General features: G+C 40.4%; 1 protein-coding gene across 5 annotated transcripts in view; it reads right to left on the bottom strand.

The window, feature by feature from the left end:
• The window catches only part of PARD3 (par-3 family cell polarity regulator), an 867373-nt gene that overhangs the window by 750670 nt on the left and 98323 nt on the right, over nucleotides 1-18380 (bottom strand). For all 5 annotated transcript variants that reach the window (XM_073629882.1, XM_073629881.1, XM_073629879.1 and 2 more), the window contains exon 2: nucleotides 2341-2442. In XM_073629882.1, coding sequence (XP_073485983.1) covers nucleotides 2341-2442 — 102 coding nt within the window. The remainder of the gene's footprint in view (nucleotides 1-2340; nucleotides 2443-18380) is intronic.

Consider the following 18380-nt stretch of genomic DNA (forward strand, 5'->3'; position numbering starts at 1 on the left):
TGTGTATTTTAACATCGAGTTCATAAACTTCTCCAAGCTATGCATATGAATATCCAGGCCTGTTCAACCTTGCTTGATATATCTGCACTTCTTAAGAACAAAAACAAGCATCCAGTGCCTCATACATTAGACTATATTACCATCCTCATTCCACAAAGGAACCTGGAAAGCAGAGAGCTTCAGACACCTGATCCCAAGACCTGGAATGGAAACAGTCACCTGATCCAACCACTAACCACTTCCCAAACCCCCCCATCTGAGTGCTGTACTCTGCTCCACTAAGCAACGATACATGTTGGGAGGATTTTAGCAAACATTATGGTAGGAACAGATCTTTACCCGCTTCTGTTCTGAAAGATATTGATGCAGGCCTTGCAATGCTCTTTATGGAGCCTTCTAGTGCGTCACCCACTGCAAAGCACTAAACAAGAGCACCAACTGATTGCTTTGGACACTTTTAATAAAGTGTACCTCCCATCTGTACAAAGAGGTAGTCACACTTAATGCCTGTGTTACTGTATAGCCCCTTTCACATCTGTGTGTTTTTCACGCATTTTTGAGACACACGCTTAGGGTAGCTCATTCACTTGAATTGGCTGTCCTATTTGGAACAAACATGCACCTTTTAGGGTGTTAAAGTGGATGTAAACCCAATTTCTAAACTACTGCCATAGGGGTTATCTATAAGGATATACATGCCTCCTGCATGTATCTTTACCTGTCAAATGTCTCCCCTCTGTCTGTTATTAGACCCGAAAAACTGCAGATTCTGTGGGTGGGTCTGTTGTCTGGAGCTCGGTGGGTGGAGTCGTGATGTCAGTAGACTCCCCGCCCACCTCTACACTCCCCTTGTCAATATGCATTTTCTCCTGTGTATTTCTAACACTGAACTTCTGCTATGATCTCTAACATCCAGTGAAAAGACAGGAAAGTAACCACATGACTTCAGCATGCCAAATCATGCTGAGGTGTGGAACAGCCAATCCTTGCAGAGCTGATGAGAGAAAGGAGTGGGGGTGGGAATTAAAAAAGAATGCCTGTCTTAGGCTAGTGCACGAGATATGTAAATCACCTGTCACTCACAGCAAGGGGGAAGATTTGACTAAGTTTTTCTCAGTTTGTCAAGTTTTATCTCACTGAACAATAAAAGAGGATTGCTCAGAGCTGGATTAACTCTTTGTGGCAAGACTGGGCTCAAATGATAGGAAATCTTATACTCTACATTATGACATAAAAAAAAAAAAAATTCGGGTTTACATCCACTTTAAGCTCTGCGCATTTTAGGGTACTTTAAACAATACGTTTTTTAGCATATGGGTGTTTTTGAGCATTCTTGCAGGAGTCCAAGCCTTGAGTATTTTTTACCCAATTATTTTTAGCCAATGCAAAGCTAGTTACTTGGGGAGCGCCCCCATTAAAGTCTATCGAGCCTGAAAAACAGTTTGTAGCCCAAAAAAAGCTTGTGTACTTTTTCTTTGAGTTGTCACTACGCTCAAGCGTGAACAGACAACTGAAAACCATGGGATTTTGGATGCGGAGCGTTCTGGAGTCTTAAGCTCCAAAAACGCATCAGTGTGAATGGGGCCGAAGGAAGCAAGAAAGAGCAGCAAAAGCTAACAAAGCTTCTACTCCTTACAAAAACTAAGTATTAAAATGGAATGTATTTTTTTCCCCATTTAATAAAACACTTCATTTTCTAGTCAATGGACGTATACATTGCTGGGTTCCTGGAATATGATCACCGTCCAGTGATGGTCTTTCAGTCTTATGGGCTCATGCACACAGGAGCAACAAAGGAGAAGCCACCTGTGTGCTAGTCAAACAGGTACATTTGAGCTATGTGCATGCACAGGTTAGTAGGAACGTTTCATGCATACAGTACGCAGATCTTGCTGCCAACAAGATCCTATGTTAGGCCCCAGTCACACCTGCATGTTCTGGGAACGCACAAAAAACACGTGTTGCATTTGATGTGCTGTTAATTCTTAATGGCACCACAAATACGGCTAGGAAACATGCATTTTGTCATGCTGTGAAAACATATGAAGCTCATCACACGAAAAGTTAAGGGAGCTTCTTTTGGCACGTTTGTTGCTACAAGCGTATGGGCTTCCCTATGCTGTCGCATGAAAAATTGTATGTTAGCTCAATGCACAGGTGTGAACAGGGCCTAAACCTCAATGCCTTGTGTGCACAGGGCCTATACCTGTCCATTACTGTTCAAAGTATGAATACAAGAATACTAAGACTTTTCAAACAAAGCAAATCCTTTAAGAACTCAGCAGCAGAATATTAACAGCATTAAAAAGATGAACCTGCACAGGTTTGCTTCAGACTTACTCTGTCTTTGTCATCCGCTACATCACAAAGAATATCATCGAGGTCCAGAATGCCGCCATCACCATGTTCTAAACGATGAACTTGAATCCAGTAGTTCGGGTCCTGTTAATGGAAAACAAAAAAGACAAAATTACCACTACTATTTATGTGTATAGTGTGCATTATACAGAGGCTTACAGCAAATCACATATAGCAGTCTAATGTCATCCAAACATTCGCTAAATGCCAGGTTAAGAAAGAAGTGAAGTTAAGAGAATTAAGTAGACTTAAACCCTCCAAGTCTATCTAACATTCACCTCCCTTCAGGCTGACAATACTGCTGTCCAAAAGGTGCCCCCTGTACTTCTTTATCAAGGATGGGGGCGCTCTAATACAGGAGGTGCATTACTGGCCAGATCACCAGGTGAAAACAGGAGGGAGCCTAAATAAAAAACAAAACTAATGCAGCCATCTCATCTAATGATTGGTAAGCTGCAATATCTAAAATTTTTGTTTTTGCATTTAATACTGCTTTAAATGTTGTGTTGGTTTTTAAAGCGGCATTAATCCCCAAAACCAAAAATGGAATACACTGCAGATTACCAATCATTAGATGTGGTGACTGCATTAGTTTTCTTTAGGCTTTCTTCCCCTTGGTGATCTGGCTGACCTTTGGACAGCAGCATTGTCAGTCAAGGGCAGGGATCTCCAAACTACACATCCCATGAGGCATTGTAAAACTCTGATATTCACAGATATGACTGGGAATGATGGGAATTGTAGTTCCAGAACAACTGGAGGGCCATAGTTTGGAGATTCCTGGTCTAGGGGATGGGAGTATTAGATGCATTAGCAGATTTAAATACACTAACAAATTGAAGCTAAACTCCAGTGAAGACTTTATAAGGTAGTTACAGCAACAGTTTTTTTGGGGATAAGGCTACATTCACAAATGATCACATGTGGAACCGTCATGATTCCGCCCCGCAATTTCAAATGGCTGCAAAACACAGGGCACATTTGCAATGCCATTACTTCTAATGGAAGCCCAATCGTGCTGCAATTGTCGTGTGGTAATTCACGCTGCAATCGCAATGCGTGACGCTGTCGCCTAAAGCTTATGTTCCTTTTTGAGCGACAAGCGTGCGCTGCGTTTGCACGATTTAACGCGATCATGTGTGAATGCAGCCTAAAGCTTTGTAAGCACCACTGCCAGTGGTAAATGGTTTGTTTTAACTGATACATCTGAAGGACAGCATACTGGCCATATCACCATCCAAAAAATAAAATGCAGCCACTACATGTAAGAATTGGTAAACTGCAATATAATAAATGGTTGCTTTTGGTTGCTGGTTCACACTAATGCGGTGCGGGAAACACATCGTATAGCATTTCTGTTCAAATCACACAAAATTCTTTGCAGTGCGATTTGAGCCCTTTAATTTTGTACTGGAATCGGATCACATGAGTGTGGAAAATGTACAGGAATCTCTGGGAATCCTGCACTACATGAGTGTAAACAGACTAATACTGCTTTCATCCAGAAGAGCCATGACCACCACCTTGAACTCCAACTCCAGACACATGAACTCAAGGAGAACATATGGAGCACACAGGCTAAACTATTTATACAGAACCCAAATTATAAACCAAGAAGAGAAAACCTATCATTTGCTTCCCAGGTTCTGCATCACAATCTTGTTTCCCTCCAAGTTCTACATAGAAATACGTCGGCTAACAAGACCAGACAGGCCAAGAATACAGGAACTGCCAGTGAACTCCTACAAAATGTACTGATCTTCTCAGCAGGGCCCAGGCTGAATGCACCGAGGAAAACGTCTTCATTTGGAGTTTTGAGAAGAAACAGACAGATCAGCTTGTTGTCATGTCATGGCTATGGGCAGCTTAGAGAGGAACTCCAGGTTTCCAGTCACTTTAATGACTTAGTTTGGGTCATTTTGCCCAATGGGGACATACCGGATTTACAGTAAGCAAACCAAAAATTTCAAACCCTTACATATAGTTATGCTTCACATATCCAGCCTTGCCAACAGCTGCTACATAGTATACATAGTACCACCAGATCTTTTTATTTTATGTTTATATGTAAAGAATCTCTTATATTTTAATAAACTAATAGTTTATTTGTGGCAAGTACACATTTTAGTCATTACTACAAAACATGTCGGAAAGTAATTTTTGGCGTGACACATTTTAACTTGACAAATGTTTGCTTTTTTAAAAATGTTATTTATAGGTTTGAAGACTATTTATCAGGGTGGATAAAAAGGCAATGATAAAAATAAATAAATAAATATCAGATTTTGTTTTTTGTTTTTTTTTATTTAAAATCATATTTGATTTTTTTTTTTTTTTTTTTAAATAAAATGCTTTTAGAGTAAAAATATATCTAAAGATAGTTTTCTATTTAAGATACATTAATAATTTAGTTTATTCAGCATGAATTCAGCTTAGTTATGTAGCATGAGGCTGTATATTCTGCAATATTTACATTTTTGGTAAACTCATTCAATGAATCCAAGCTCTGCAAGCCGAGATAACATGCACTGCAGTGATGCATTCACACAATTTCACAGTAACCATGAGGTAAAACAAAGTTCAGGAATATTCCTTTATCCCATTGTTTTGCAAATCTATGTACACTACAAACTGTGTGATTGAATCGGTTCTGATATCGCTGTTTTACTAACCTGGCAGCTTATTATTCTAAATAGGAAACCTTAATTTTGTTTGAAAATATTAAAGATTCTAACTACCAGCAAGAATAAGTCCTTACATTTAAAGAGCACCTGTCATTTCAGATCCATCATGGCAGCGCCTGTTAGCATCCACTCACTTGCTGCCGCCACGTCCCTCACCTTGTTGTGTCACTGCCACATCACCAGCCACCCCATTAAAGTGAATGGGACTGTCGGTGAGTCAACAGCAGGTCAGAGGAAGAGCCGCTGCGGGACAGAGATGACAGTTGCTCTTTAAAAACTTTGATTTAAATTAGAGGTCGACCGATATGGGTTTTTCTCTGGCTGACGACGATGCCGATATTTAGAAATCGCAGTGGCCGATATAAGATGCCGATTTTTTGGGGCCGATATATTAGGCCGATTTTTTTTTTCTTCTTTTTTTTTTCCCTTCATCTCATAAAATCTAACAGTTAGACCCCTTTCACACTGGGGCGTTTTTCAGTCGCTTTTGGGCTAAAAATAGCGCCTGTAAAACGGCTCCCCTGTAGTCTCAGTGTGAAAGCTCGAGTGCTTTCACACTGAGGCGATGCGCTGGCAGGATGTTTAAAAAAAGTCCTGCAAGCGGCATCTTTGGAGCGGTGCATACCGCTCCTCCACCACTCCTGCCCATTGAAATGAATGCGCACCGCTGCCGAAGCGCCTGCAAAGCATTTCGGCAGCAGCGCTTCAGGGGTGCATTTAACCCCTTTCTCAGCTGCTAGCTGGGTTATAAGCGCCCCGCTAGCAGCCGAATAGCACTGCTAAAATGACGGTAAAGCGCAGCTAAAACTAACAGCGTTTTACCGTCAACGCATGCCCGCTGCAGTGTGAAAGCAGCCTTAAGTAATACAGAAAATTTTTTACATTTAAACATTTATTAAACAAAACAAACCTCCAATCAGTTCACTTGTATGTATAATTTAGATTTAAAAAAAAAATGATATCTTAAATATTAAATACACAAAAACAGGTAATCAAAACTTTTGGACGAAAAAAAATGGGCTAACTTTACTGCTTATTTTTTTTTTATTTCATTAGTGTATTTTTTTTTTTTAAATTGCGTTTGAAAGTCACACGGTATTTGCGCAGCGGTCTTTCAAACGCAATTTAAAAAAAAAAATACAGGATTTTTACTTGTAAGCAACAAGTGTCAGAAAAGATTTAGTCTTTAAATGGTTAAACTGAGAACTTCTACACACAGAGTTCAGCTCATTGATAAAAGAACCTGAAAAGATACAATGTATCTTCTTACTTATCAGACTTGGCAGGCTGCCCAGAGGAGGAGAGAATCCTCTCCACAGATAACTTTCAGGCAACTTGCATTGACTTCTATTACAGGAGTCATTTGCAAGTCCCGCTGAAGTTATAATCGGCTTTTTTTATCAGCACAATCGGCCGATGCCGATTAAGTAAAAAAAAGCCAAATATCGGCCGATATATCGGCCGGCCGATATATCGGTTGACCTCTAATTTAAATTGACTCGATTTAAATCAAATCCGCCCTGCTATTTATATCAGAGACTGCAATTAGCTATACTGAAAAAAATCAACCAAAAGGAAAGTGTAAGGTTTTTATTCTGAGCACACTGGTACACTTGCTCTGGGACCAAGGCAACACATTGCATTACTAAACAAAAAGCACAGCCTGTTTCAATAAATATTGCTGGAATTTTGTACAGTAGCAACAAAAAAGCTAAACCCTTTGGGCCCCTTAGACACAGGGTGGGCCCCGCTGTAGTCCACCTGGTTATAGGGGAATCTGCTGATCACCGATTTATAAATCGAATTTCTTTATAATAATTTCAGGCCAATACGTATTCTCCTACATGTTTTTGGTAAAGGAAAAAAAAAAAAAAAAATCACAAGCGTATAGCGCTTTGCACAAAAGTTATAGCATCTACAAACTATAGTATAAATACTGGAGTGTTTATTTTTATAGTAGCAATGGCAGCAATAAGCAACTTATAGCAGGACTGCGATATTGCAGCAGACAATCGGACACTTTTGATGCTTTGTGAGAACCAGTGACACAAATACAGTGAATAGTACTAAAAATATGCATTGTCACTGTACTAATGGCTCTGTATGGGAAGGGGTTAAACATCAATGGCGTTCAAAGGGTTAAATTTGTGCCTAACCAGTGTTTTTGTGTTTACTATGTGCTGTTTTTACTAAGGAATGTGATGGATTTTTCATTCAAATCCACCACATCCCAGCTGACAGAACAGAACTCTACCTTGTTTACATAGGCAGAACTCTGTTCTGTGTTTCTCCTCGCAGATCAGCTGGTGCCGGTGGACATCCATTGGCTGGCAACCACTGATCAGCTTGTGTGGGGTCTAATCACAGCACAGCCACGGTGCCGATGCACACCCCCTGATAGTACCGGATCACGTACTAGGTACAAGATGCGGCGCAGAAGAGCCTCTCCCGCCGTCCTACGTGAGGCGGTTGGCAAGCAGTTAAGCTGGCCATCAATGGATCACAATTCAGCAGGAACCATCTATGGGCATTCCTGCTAGAGAATCAGCTAGAGAATCAGCCTCTCTCAAATGGAGAAATCCAACTAAGTATGCAATAATGCAGCAGGAAGGATTCCCCCATCCACCTCAGTTGCTGGCTGGCTGATCAAAAAAAAAAAAAAGAAGATCCATCTATGGCCAGCATTAACAGAGAATGCTGTGCTTCTATGACGATCATTGCAACACATCTTTTCTTAGGAAGAATTATACCAGCTCTGTGTTTCCTCCACTAGAATAGTGAACATCCAGGCGTTAATGTATACAACTTTTTGTTTCTTTATTCTTTCAAGTCAGAACAACCCTATAGGTTCACATACTTTTTTCTATCAAGTCTCTTGAATATTTAAACCATTTGTTCAATAAAGATGTAATGTAACAAAAAATGCATGTGTTGTTTGTTAAACACAACAGCCTTTAGTTCTTTTTGTGGTTTGGATGAAGATCAGATCACATTTTAGGATTTTGTCACATAAATCCAAGCAATCCCAAAGGGTTCACAAACTTTGTCTTGCAGCTATCCATATAAAACAGCATACAACAGATCGAAACAAATTGGTTTACATTAGTTAATACTGTATACAGTGGGATGATCAGACATACATACCATTTAAAAAAAAAAAGACATGGAGTACAAAAAACTAGTTTCCCTTTAAGTTGGCCAACTACACCATAAAACATTCCACAAAGCCAACATGGGCCAACCTACCCAGAATGATCGAAGAACACTCCAAGTAATGGAAGCACAGCACCGCATTCTATCTAAGCTTAGTGGAAAATAAACTCCTATACCAAAAGCTTTTGTGGAAAATATGTACCTTTCTGATTACCAAGCCCACAAATATTAAACTCACATCAAGGACAATCCTTTCTACAGATCCAAACCCTCCGCTAAATACATGAATAATGAAGGAGAGACCACAGGACGGCTGATGTTGCTAAATAGTTTTCTATAAACTACCAGCCAAAGATGAACGTCTTCATTTTACATCGCTCAGCAGAAATCGGCCAGCTTCAAAAACCTAGCAACAAAGGACTTTATAATCATAAATATTAAGACGTTTGTGTTATACAAGACTAAATAATGTTGCTACCAAACATAATGACCAACACCTATCACATCTGGAAAAATTACTGATATGACCAGTTTGGATTTTAGAAAAAGCATCGATTCCAACTGCCTTGTGCAGAACGTAAAAATGTTTCTCTTCACTTTTAAAAATGTAACTCAATCTTCTGATAAAAAAAAAATAACAATAATAATAATACATTAAGTAGCTTAAAGTGATAAACACACACTGTTCAATTTACATTGTCCCTTCTATCTCTGTATGTGGATGATGGCACATTATTATTTTAATTAAAAAAAAAAGTCTAAGTACAATTTTACTAATTGATATAATACAGCCGTCACATAACCCAGATCTTCCCCAGTCTGTCTGCAGGGAAACATAAGTAGGAGGAGCTTCTAGTCCTCTGCTACTGGTCACATGTTCAAAATAAAAAAGCCTTTGGGATACAGAGCAAACGATAATAATATCAATAAACTGGCTCCATGCACACTAGCCTATTTTATAAGCTCAAAAAAAGCAAGAAAAAAAAAAGCAGATGAAAAATGCTGATAATAGCATTTTTGTGCCAGCTTGTAGTAGCATTTTAGTCGTTTTAGGATCTCGGGCAGAATTGTTGCGATTCTGCCCCCAATCTCAAATGGCACTACAATCGCAATACGCATGTTCGGGCGCCATGCGTTTTCAATGGCTTCTGAAACAAGGTGCAATTTTGCCACGATAAAATCGGCAACCCTTGGAGTTTGTCGCCCAAAAAGAAGCAGGAGCCTCTTTTGGCCAACAAACTTCACGAGTTGGTTTGCCATGAGAATTATCGCGGCACAACCGCACTGCATTTTAGATGCCACTGCAAATAAATGGCGTCTGAACATGTGTTTTGCGACTGCAGTGCAATTGAAGATCACAGGCAGAATCACAGCGATTCTGGCCGAGATGGCAAAATGCCAAATGTGAATGGAGCCCAACCCCACAAGTCATTCAATCACCATTCATTAGTACTGCTCTCACATCTGGAAGAAAAGATTTGTTCCTCTACCAAGATAACTGCCTTAAAGTGTTACTAAACCCAGTAATATGAAAATAGTTAAACCCCCCGCCACTATATACCTTTTTGGCTGACCTGTATACCAAGGTCAGTGATAGACTGCACAATTTCTCCAGTGCAGAGAGTTCAGGTAGGAGGAGATTTCCACTTCAACCTGAATACACGCCCGCACGTGTGATGTGGATATCTCAGAGAACAAGTAATTAGTCTCTCCAGCATCAAAGACACAACTGAGCATGTGCAGGTCGGGTACTCTGCCTGTGTTAGCTGGCATTCCCCAGATAGACCGTGCAGGAGGGAACGATCTGTGCATAAAACAGCCTTTTTACACAATGCAGAGGATTAACCCCCTTAGGTTCCACAGTAAGTAGAAGAAGCCTGCTATGCTGCATATACAGACTGATTTTACTGTTGTGGGTTTAGTAACACTTTAGTACAGAGAATGTGGAACAAGGCATGGCAAGTAATGAGAAAAAGATCAGCTGCAGAGACCACTAGTAATAACATGCCCTCTGCTTGCTTTAATTGGGCACAGCTTCCACAGTACAGGTCCTCTTTTAATAGGTCGATCGGTCTGCTACTGGCAAAAACTCAAAAGACTGTCATATTTTTTTCCCCTCCTTGAATTACTCTTCTACAGCCAAGATAAAAAGCCTGTAATCACAACGTGTAGACAAGGAAATTCACCTAGATCAAAGCAGATTTACTACATCAAAACAGGGTTGTGCCTTTGTTCCGTAAATCCTCAGTTATGAGCATTATTCACCCAAAATACCACAAATTAGAAAGCGGGTTATCTTTTTTCTTGGCAAAACCTATTTCACAGAAGAGGTCATGGGGACGTTTTACATTGTCAGATTGAGCGAAAAATGTCACATGCAAAACTTTTAATAGTCTGATGCGTGTGAAAGCCACTTTGGTTGGTGGGACTACCATCTATAAAGGGTAACTCCACTTTCGAAGGAAAAATACTGCAAATAAAAAGAAAATATAGCGTATACAATTAGGACACAAATTATATAGTAATTGAACGGTATTAAAAATGACCTTTCCTTTTCAATCTGCTGCACTGTAAATTCTGTAAAATGCAATCTGGTCACCTAGAGGTGTACAGAACACCCCCAGTGATTGGCTCACTGATTTTCCCAGAAGTCTGTACTAAGACACAAAGATTAAAAAAAGTATCAGATTTTGGGCATCCCCTGCAACAAACATTTCAGTTCTGGTGAGAGGCTCCCTAGGGCAGGGCTCGACAAAACCCTTGCGACCAGAAACTGCGTCCCGACACCTGAGCCCCCGCCAGCCTACCCACCACCTGCACCAGGCCTGAGCAACCCCCACTGCCCGACACCCCAGATGTGCAGCTCCGGGCGCTAAGCAGCTGACCCCAGTTCGAAAATCCCCCCCCCCCCCCAAAAAAAACCACAACCAACCACACCCCCGTAGCACAGCCAACGTTTTAATTTTCCTCCCCCCACACCTGTCACTGTGCCCCCCGACACCAGCAAATCGGCACACCCCTCCCCGTGCGCGGCACCAGAGACAAGCAGGAAGGTAAGCAGAGTCCAGCCCACACAGCATGTCACACAACACACACCAAAAACTTCAGCCCCCAACAACCTCAAGCGTCAAATCCTCACACCCCGAGAGCCTCAAAAAAGGACACACATCCTCCCAAACCACCCAGTGAAAAAGCCGTCCCACCCAGCAGCACCGCAACCAGATGAGACAGCCGCCTGACCCCCAAACAAATCAAATTTTTTATTTTTTTTTTTTTTTAAACAAAAAAAAATTAACACGTCTCCCAATTATTTTAGTTGGCTCCTAGATTCAAAGCAAATTTATCAAGTCCTGTCCCAGGGAGCAATTACATCTAAAGGGATTCAGACCCTGAAACCTTCCTAATTAGAACAAACAAAATAAACAGACATTTCCTCAGCATAACAAAAGGAAGGAATCTGCAACAAATTTGTTAAAATCCCTGCAATGTACATACGTGGGGAATGTTTTTATTCCCCAACGAAAGTGGAGTTACACTTAAAAATAATGATCCCCTATTGATAATGAAGAGGCAAGCGGCTCCATTTTCTTAAGCTTATGCTGTCTAATTTCCACTCTCTCATGATCTTTTACCGATAAGACAAACATCCTAAAATGAACTAAACCCCTTTCCACCCAGTCCTGGCATCTATTCAACTGTATGCCTAGAGGGGGAAAGATCGGTCGGTCACATGACTGCTGTCATGGGCTGTCACATGATTTGGAATGGGTTCCACCTTCTCCTGATCATTAGTACAAACTAAAGGCTGGTCATACATTATACTTTTTTTTTCCTTCTACAACTTTCCTTTAGATTTACCAAAACCATATAACATAGGTCCTACACACTGTAAAATTTGGTTTGCAGCCAGGCATTCCCCTGTACTACATAATTGAAGGTAAATTGAACCACTTATGAACCACCGCACGCCGATGTACGTCCTAACTTTGAAGAGGAATATGGTTGCTACGGCAGTAGCTAGCTGCCATAACCCCAGTATCCTCTTCTTCGGCCGGCGGTCCACTTTTCCATAATAGTGGTCTCTGCGGCTGATTCGACACAAGATCACTTATCGTCCGCGGGAGTGGACGCCCCCCCAGACATGTTTCGGTGCCCTCTGCCACTTACCGGAGCCATCGGATCTTCTCCCTTGCTGGGTATGGAGACGAGTGAGGGGAAGATGGCCCCCACCATGTCATACATCTCCATACCATTGCAGGGCAGAAGCGACATTTTCTGACCCCAAATCTCATATTTAAGAGGTCCTGTCATGCTTTTTTTTCTATTACAAGGGATGTTTACATTCTTTGTAATAGGAATGAGTGACTTTTTTTAAAAAAAGAACAGGGTAAAAATAAAAAATAAAAAGGTAAAATAAATAAGAAAAAAAAAAATTATGTTTTAAACGTGCCCCGTCCCACCGAGCTCACACGCAGAAGAGAACACATACGTGAGTAGCCTCCGCATATGAAAACGACACATGTGAGGTATCACCGCGATCGGTAGACAGAGAGCAATAATTCTAGCCCTAGAAATGTAACTCAAAACATGCAACCTGGAGAATTTTTTAAACGTCGCCTATGGAGATTTTTAAGGGTAAAAGTTTGTCGCCTTTCCACGAGCAGGCACAATTTTGAAGCGTGACATGTTGGGTATCAATTTACTCAGCATAACATTATCTTTCACAATGTAAAAAAAAATTGAACTGTACTGTTGTCTTATTTTTTAAAATTCAAAAAAGTGTCTTTTTTCCAAAAGAAAAAAAAAAGTACGCTTATAAGACCACTGCGCAAATACGGTGTGACAAAGTATTGCAACGACCGCCATTTTATTCTCTAGGGTGTTAGGGGGGAAAAAAGTATAATGTTTAGGGATTCTAAGTAATTTTCTAGCAAAAAAAAAAAAAAACTTTAACTTGTAAAACAACAAATCTCAAAAAAGAGGCTCGATCCTTAAGTGGCTAAAGGAAATGGAACAAGAGAACTGTATAATGTATGGCCAGCTCAAGAGCGGTCTGACAGCTCAGTCATGGTGTTGGTAGGCATGCAGGGGGCAGGCTCTTAACACAGAAAGCTCTGCTGCCCATGGATGCATATATGTGTGAGCATTAAAGCCCACCCTCTTTCCCTACACACGCGTGTGGTATGTGAGCAGCAAGAGGTCTTCATGCAGACACATTCCATGTATGAGAAAGTACAAGGAGCCTACATTGGTGTGTCTGCTGCATTGCAAACAAATTCGCAGAGGGGATCCGCAGGTCATCATACTACTAACAAAAAGGAGCGTTGGCTGGCGCACTACAGTTACCTTTGAATGAAAAGCCGAAGCCCTAAACAAATATGCACTGCCCCTTGAATGCTATGTTTATTTATTTTAAGTATAAATGCATTTTTTCCTTTAATGTTAGGCATTACCTAACTGCTTACAGCAAACAAAAACAGTAAAGTTTGCTGAAAATGCTTGAAGATATCCCAGTGTGCAAAATAAAGAGACAATTATAGGTTTATGTCTGTAAATAATGGGTAGTGACATGCCTAAATAACCAGCTAATGATTCACACCAGGAAATAGTCGGGCTACAACTGCCCTAGGACACGGCACACATGGGGCAGCCTATACCAATAATGGATTGCTTTGTGTACAAATAGAAAAAACAAACTAAATATAATAAGCAAAGCAGTTTGAGCTGGGAATTTGGCTTTAATGTAAAATAATAATGTGATTTATGATACCGTAATGGTGCCCACAAGCATCATCACAAAACACCCAATTCCGCCAGACTTGAGAACATTTCAAAGCACTCTGCCAACTGAGAGCCCGATAACGGTCAAATCACACATGTATGTTTGACTACCCGCTAACGTCTGTGGCCTGCCTTAAAGTGTATTTCCAACTTTGCAAATGAGTATACTTTATATTTACTGCATGTTCTCATTCACATAGCACAACTTAAAGTGGTTCTAAAGGCTTAAGGTTTTACCTTAAAGTGGAGTTCCACCCATATAAAAGTCAGCAGCTACAGAAAGTGTAGCTGCTTACTTTGAATAATCGGACACTCGCCTGTCCCACGGTCCAGCGATGCGGGCAAACGAAGCCCCGCTCCTCTCATCGGCGCCGGAATTGTGACTGTGGGTGCCCGGCTGGCATGCACTGCACATGAGCGAGCCACGCTGCGATTGGCCAGGTAATCTTCTTGTACCTGTGAAGTGTCCTAGAAGATTGCACGGGAGGGAGGGTGGGGGGGAGAGGTTTACTTCCCCCGCAGCCCCGGGTGGAAGTGGGAGCTGGAAGCCCCTAAAAAGAGGACATCTGCCCCCCCAAAAAAAAATGACATGCCAAATGTGGTATGTCAGGGGGTCACCTTCACTTAAAGTGAATGTAAACCCGAAATTTTTATATTTATATATATATTTATATATATATATATATATATATATATATATATATATATATATATATATATATATATATATATATATATATATATATATATATATATAATACTGTAGTGTATAAGATTTCCTATCATTTGAGCCCAGTCTTGCCACACAGAGTTAATCCATCTCTGAGCAATCCTCTTTTATTGTTCAGTGAGATAAATCTTGACAAACTGACAAAAACTTTGTCAAATCCTCCCCCTTGCTGTGAGTGACAGGTGATTTACATATCTCATGCACTAGCCTAAGATATGCAGTATTTTTTAATTCCCTCCCCCACCCTTTCTTCAGCAGCTCTGCAAGGATTGGCTGTTCCACACCTCAGCATGATTTGGCATGCTGAAGTCATGTGGTTACTTTCCTGTCTTTTCACTGGATGTTAGAGATCATAGCAGAAATTCAGTGTTAGAAATACACAGGAGAAAATGCATATTGACAAGGGGAGTGTAAAGATGGGCGGGGAGTCCACTGACATCACGACTCCACCCACCGAGCTCCAGACAACAGACCCACCCACAGAATATGCAGTTTTTCGGGTCTCATAACAGACAGAGGGGAGACATTTGACAGGTAAAGATACATGCAGGAGGCATGTATATCCTTATAGATAACCCCTATGGCAGTAGTTTAGAAAGGATGACATTGGGTTTACATCCACTTTAAGTGGAGGTTCCATTTTTGGGTGGAACTCTGCTTTAAAGGGGTTGTAAAGTAAGGTGGTTTTTATCTTAATACATTCCATTCATCAAGATAAAAAGCCTTCTGTTTGCAGCAGCCACCCGAGCCCCCCCCCCAATACTTACCTGAGCCCCATCTCTATCCTCTCCCTCCTGGTTGGCGCCGCTGCTGTGTTTCAGCCAAAGTTAGTCAGCCAGCCAATAAGAAGAAAAAGGGGGTGGGCCCGGGTCACAGCTCTGTGTCTGAATGGACACAGGGAGCTGTGGCTGGACTCAGATGCCCCCATAGCAAGCTGCTTGCTGTGAGGGCACTCACCAGGAGGGAGGGGCTAGAAGCACCGAAGGAGGACCCGATAAAAGGAGGATCAGGGCTGCTCTGTGCAAAAATCACTGCTTATACTATATACTTATACTGTAAGTATAACATTTTTATTTTTTATAAAAATAACAATCACTTTAAATGAAAAAACACAGAATTAAAAAGAAAAACACGATATTTCTACTTTCAGGCATAAAACATATCCAATAAAATTAAACTTCTTCATAAATGTAGGCCAAAATGTACTCTACTACATGTGTTTGGGGACACTATACAGGGATGATCCGAATGATGAAACCCTTTAACCGGCCATAATGTGTATAGGAATAGAGAGCCACACACACCATGTCATTCCTGATTAGGTGGTGAGGTTTTCAGACCTAAGACTATTGCGCTGGTTGTATTTTATGTGAGTGTTTTTATGATACCTTATTAAAATTGTGTGTGTGTATATATATATATATATATATATATATATATATATATATATATATATATATATATATATATATATATATATATATATACACACACACACACACACACACACACACACACACACACACACACACATATATATATATATATATATATATATATATATATACACACATACATATACATACACATGTTATATATATCATAATACATATTATACACACACAGCACTATTTGTTCTCCATTTTATGCTTTACATATGCCACCAACTGGTGATAAGGAGAGAGGCCACAATATATCTGCCAGTCTCTGTATGTGTTCACGTATGTATGCATACAAGTTTATTTTATTTTTGCGCTTGCATGCAAAAATATCCCTTCAAATTATTTACAGGCAAAACTTTACACTAACTTAACTGTGTAATCACTGAAAATCCTTCAAAGCTTCCCTTTAAGCACTGCGTACCTATATACCATACACAAAGCTATCACCGTGCAGTGAAGCACAATGGGGTGGAACAATAGGATTATAGGAGGCAGCAAAGAGGTCATATGTACACTGAACATTCTTCAAGTAGGATAAGTCACATTGAGCAGGTGCTTTGTCCTGCTAGAATGTCATTGTAAAGGTATTTTTCTCCACTTACAAAAGTTAATTCTTACAATTGATCCAAAAAGCAGAGAGAATCTACTTTGTGTTAAATATTACATTAAAAAGCTTCTAAATTACTCTTTAAAACTTAATTCAATGAACCAAGTATCACCCATAAGATAAAGGGGGGTCCACAGATGGCCCAATACAGTAATTAGAAGGGATGCTCCTGATTTGCAGCATTAATGGACTGTTCACTCAACTCCTATGAGCCAATAACCAGGACCTCATCACACAAAAGTTGTTCTACCTTGTTGTAAAAGCTCCATCCAAGCTAGTTTGATACTTTCCTCTACCGCTGGGTAGAGGAAAGGACTTACATACTGTACATGTACATAACTGATGAGCGCTCAGGTAACTTATTCAAGTACAGGGGGTCCCCTAGTTACAAACATCTGACTTACAAACAACTCCTACTTACAAACGGAGGGAGAAAACAGGAAGTAAGAGGAAATCTACCCCTAGGAAGGGAAATTCTCTCCTGTAAGAGCTATTATGGGGAAAAGGTACTTCCACTGAAGCTTTATCACCAAGGCTTGTTTCCACAACAACCCAAAATTTTCAAAATCCAATTGTCATTGGGACAGAAAGTGAGGTGAAATCTTCTGAACAGGGGCACAGACAGCAAAACAAATGTTACAGGGGTGATAACCCTTCCCTATGTTATCCAAAAAGCTTAAAAATAGTTTTTTTGGCTGGAGCTACACTTAAAAAATGTACCTGTTCCAACTTACAAACAGATTCAACTTAAGAACAAACCTACAGTCCCTAACTTGTTTGTAACCCGGGGACCCCCTGTATGGCAAAACATTTCCTCCAACATTATCCTCATAGAGAATCTAAAGACTAAATAGCATTTAATCACAGAGGAACAACAAAACACATACTCAGAACTTGGCATACAGAATGTTCTTTGATACAAGCAGTGCAGAGCTAAGCACTCTTTATACAGCTTCAACAGTGTTAAACACATGCTGCATTATCTAGGTTTACTTTTAGTGAAGTTCTCCAATTAAACCACCCACCCCACTGAGCTCAGCCTGCCTGGTAAAATACTTACCTTCCTCACCACGGAATGAAGACTTTGATATGTCCAGCATTAAAGTGGTTGTAAACCTCAGACATGAAATATGAACAAAGCATATCCATCTATAGTGTGTACTTGTTTCAATTAAGAGCACCAACTGTCATTTTTTTCTGCTCCCTCATTCCTCTGCTATCTACAGGAGTAACTTCTAGCAAGTTTTCCTGACACCAAGAGAAAAATGGTGACAGGGGAGGGACCTGAGCTCTGTTCCTGTGTGGTGAGTTTAGGGGGTGTGTCCCTTCCCTCCAATCAGCTCTCTGAGTTCTTCTTAGTGAGCTCTCCAGAGTTTTTCAGCTTTCAACCCGTTTTCTCCAAAGCTCAGACAAGCTTTATAAATTCTGGACTTTGAACAGCTGTAGAGAAGAAAAGACTTCAGATAAACAGCTACAAATGTATGTAGGAGGCTTTGTTTCATCTTTGTTTATCACCTGAGGCCATTCACGTCAACGCACAAGGATTAAAAAGGCAGGGTAAAAAAGGAAGCTGCATCCCAGTTTTATTTTTTTTTCATTCTGCAAAAGCAGACAATAGAAATGAT

Source organism: Aquarana catesbeiana, linkage group LG05 (assembly GCF_042186555.1).
Source record: "Aquarana catesbeiana isolate 2022-GZ linkage group LG05, ASM4218655v1, whole genome shotgun sequence".
Taxonomy (NCBI): Eukaryota; Metazoa; Chordata; class Amphibia; order Anura; family Ranidae; genus Aquarana; species Aquarana catesbeiana.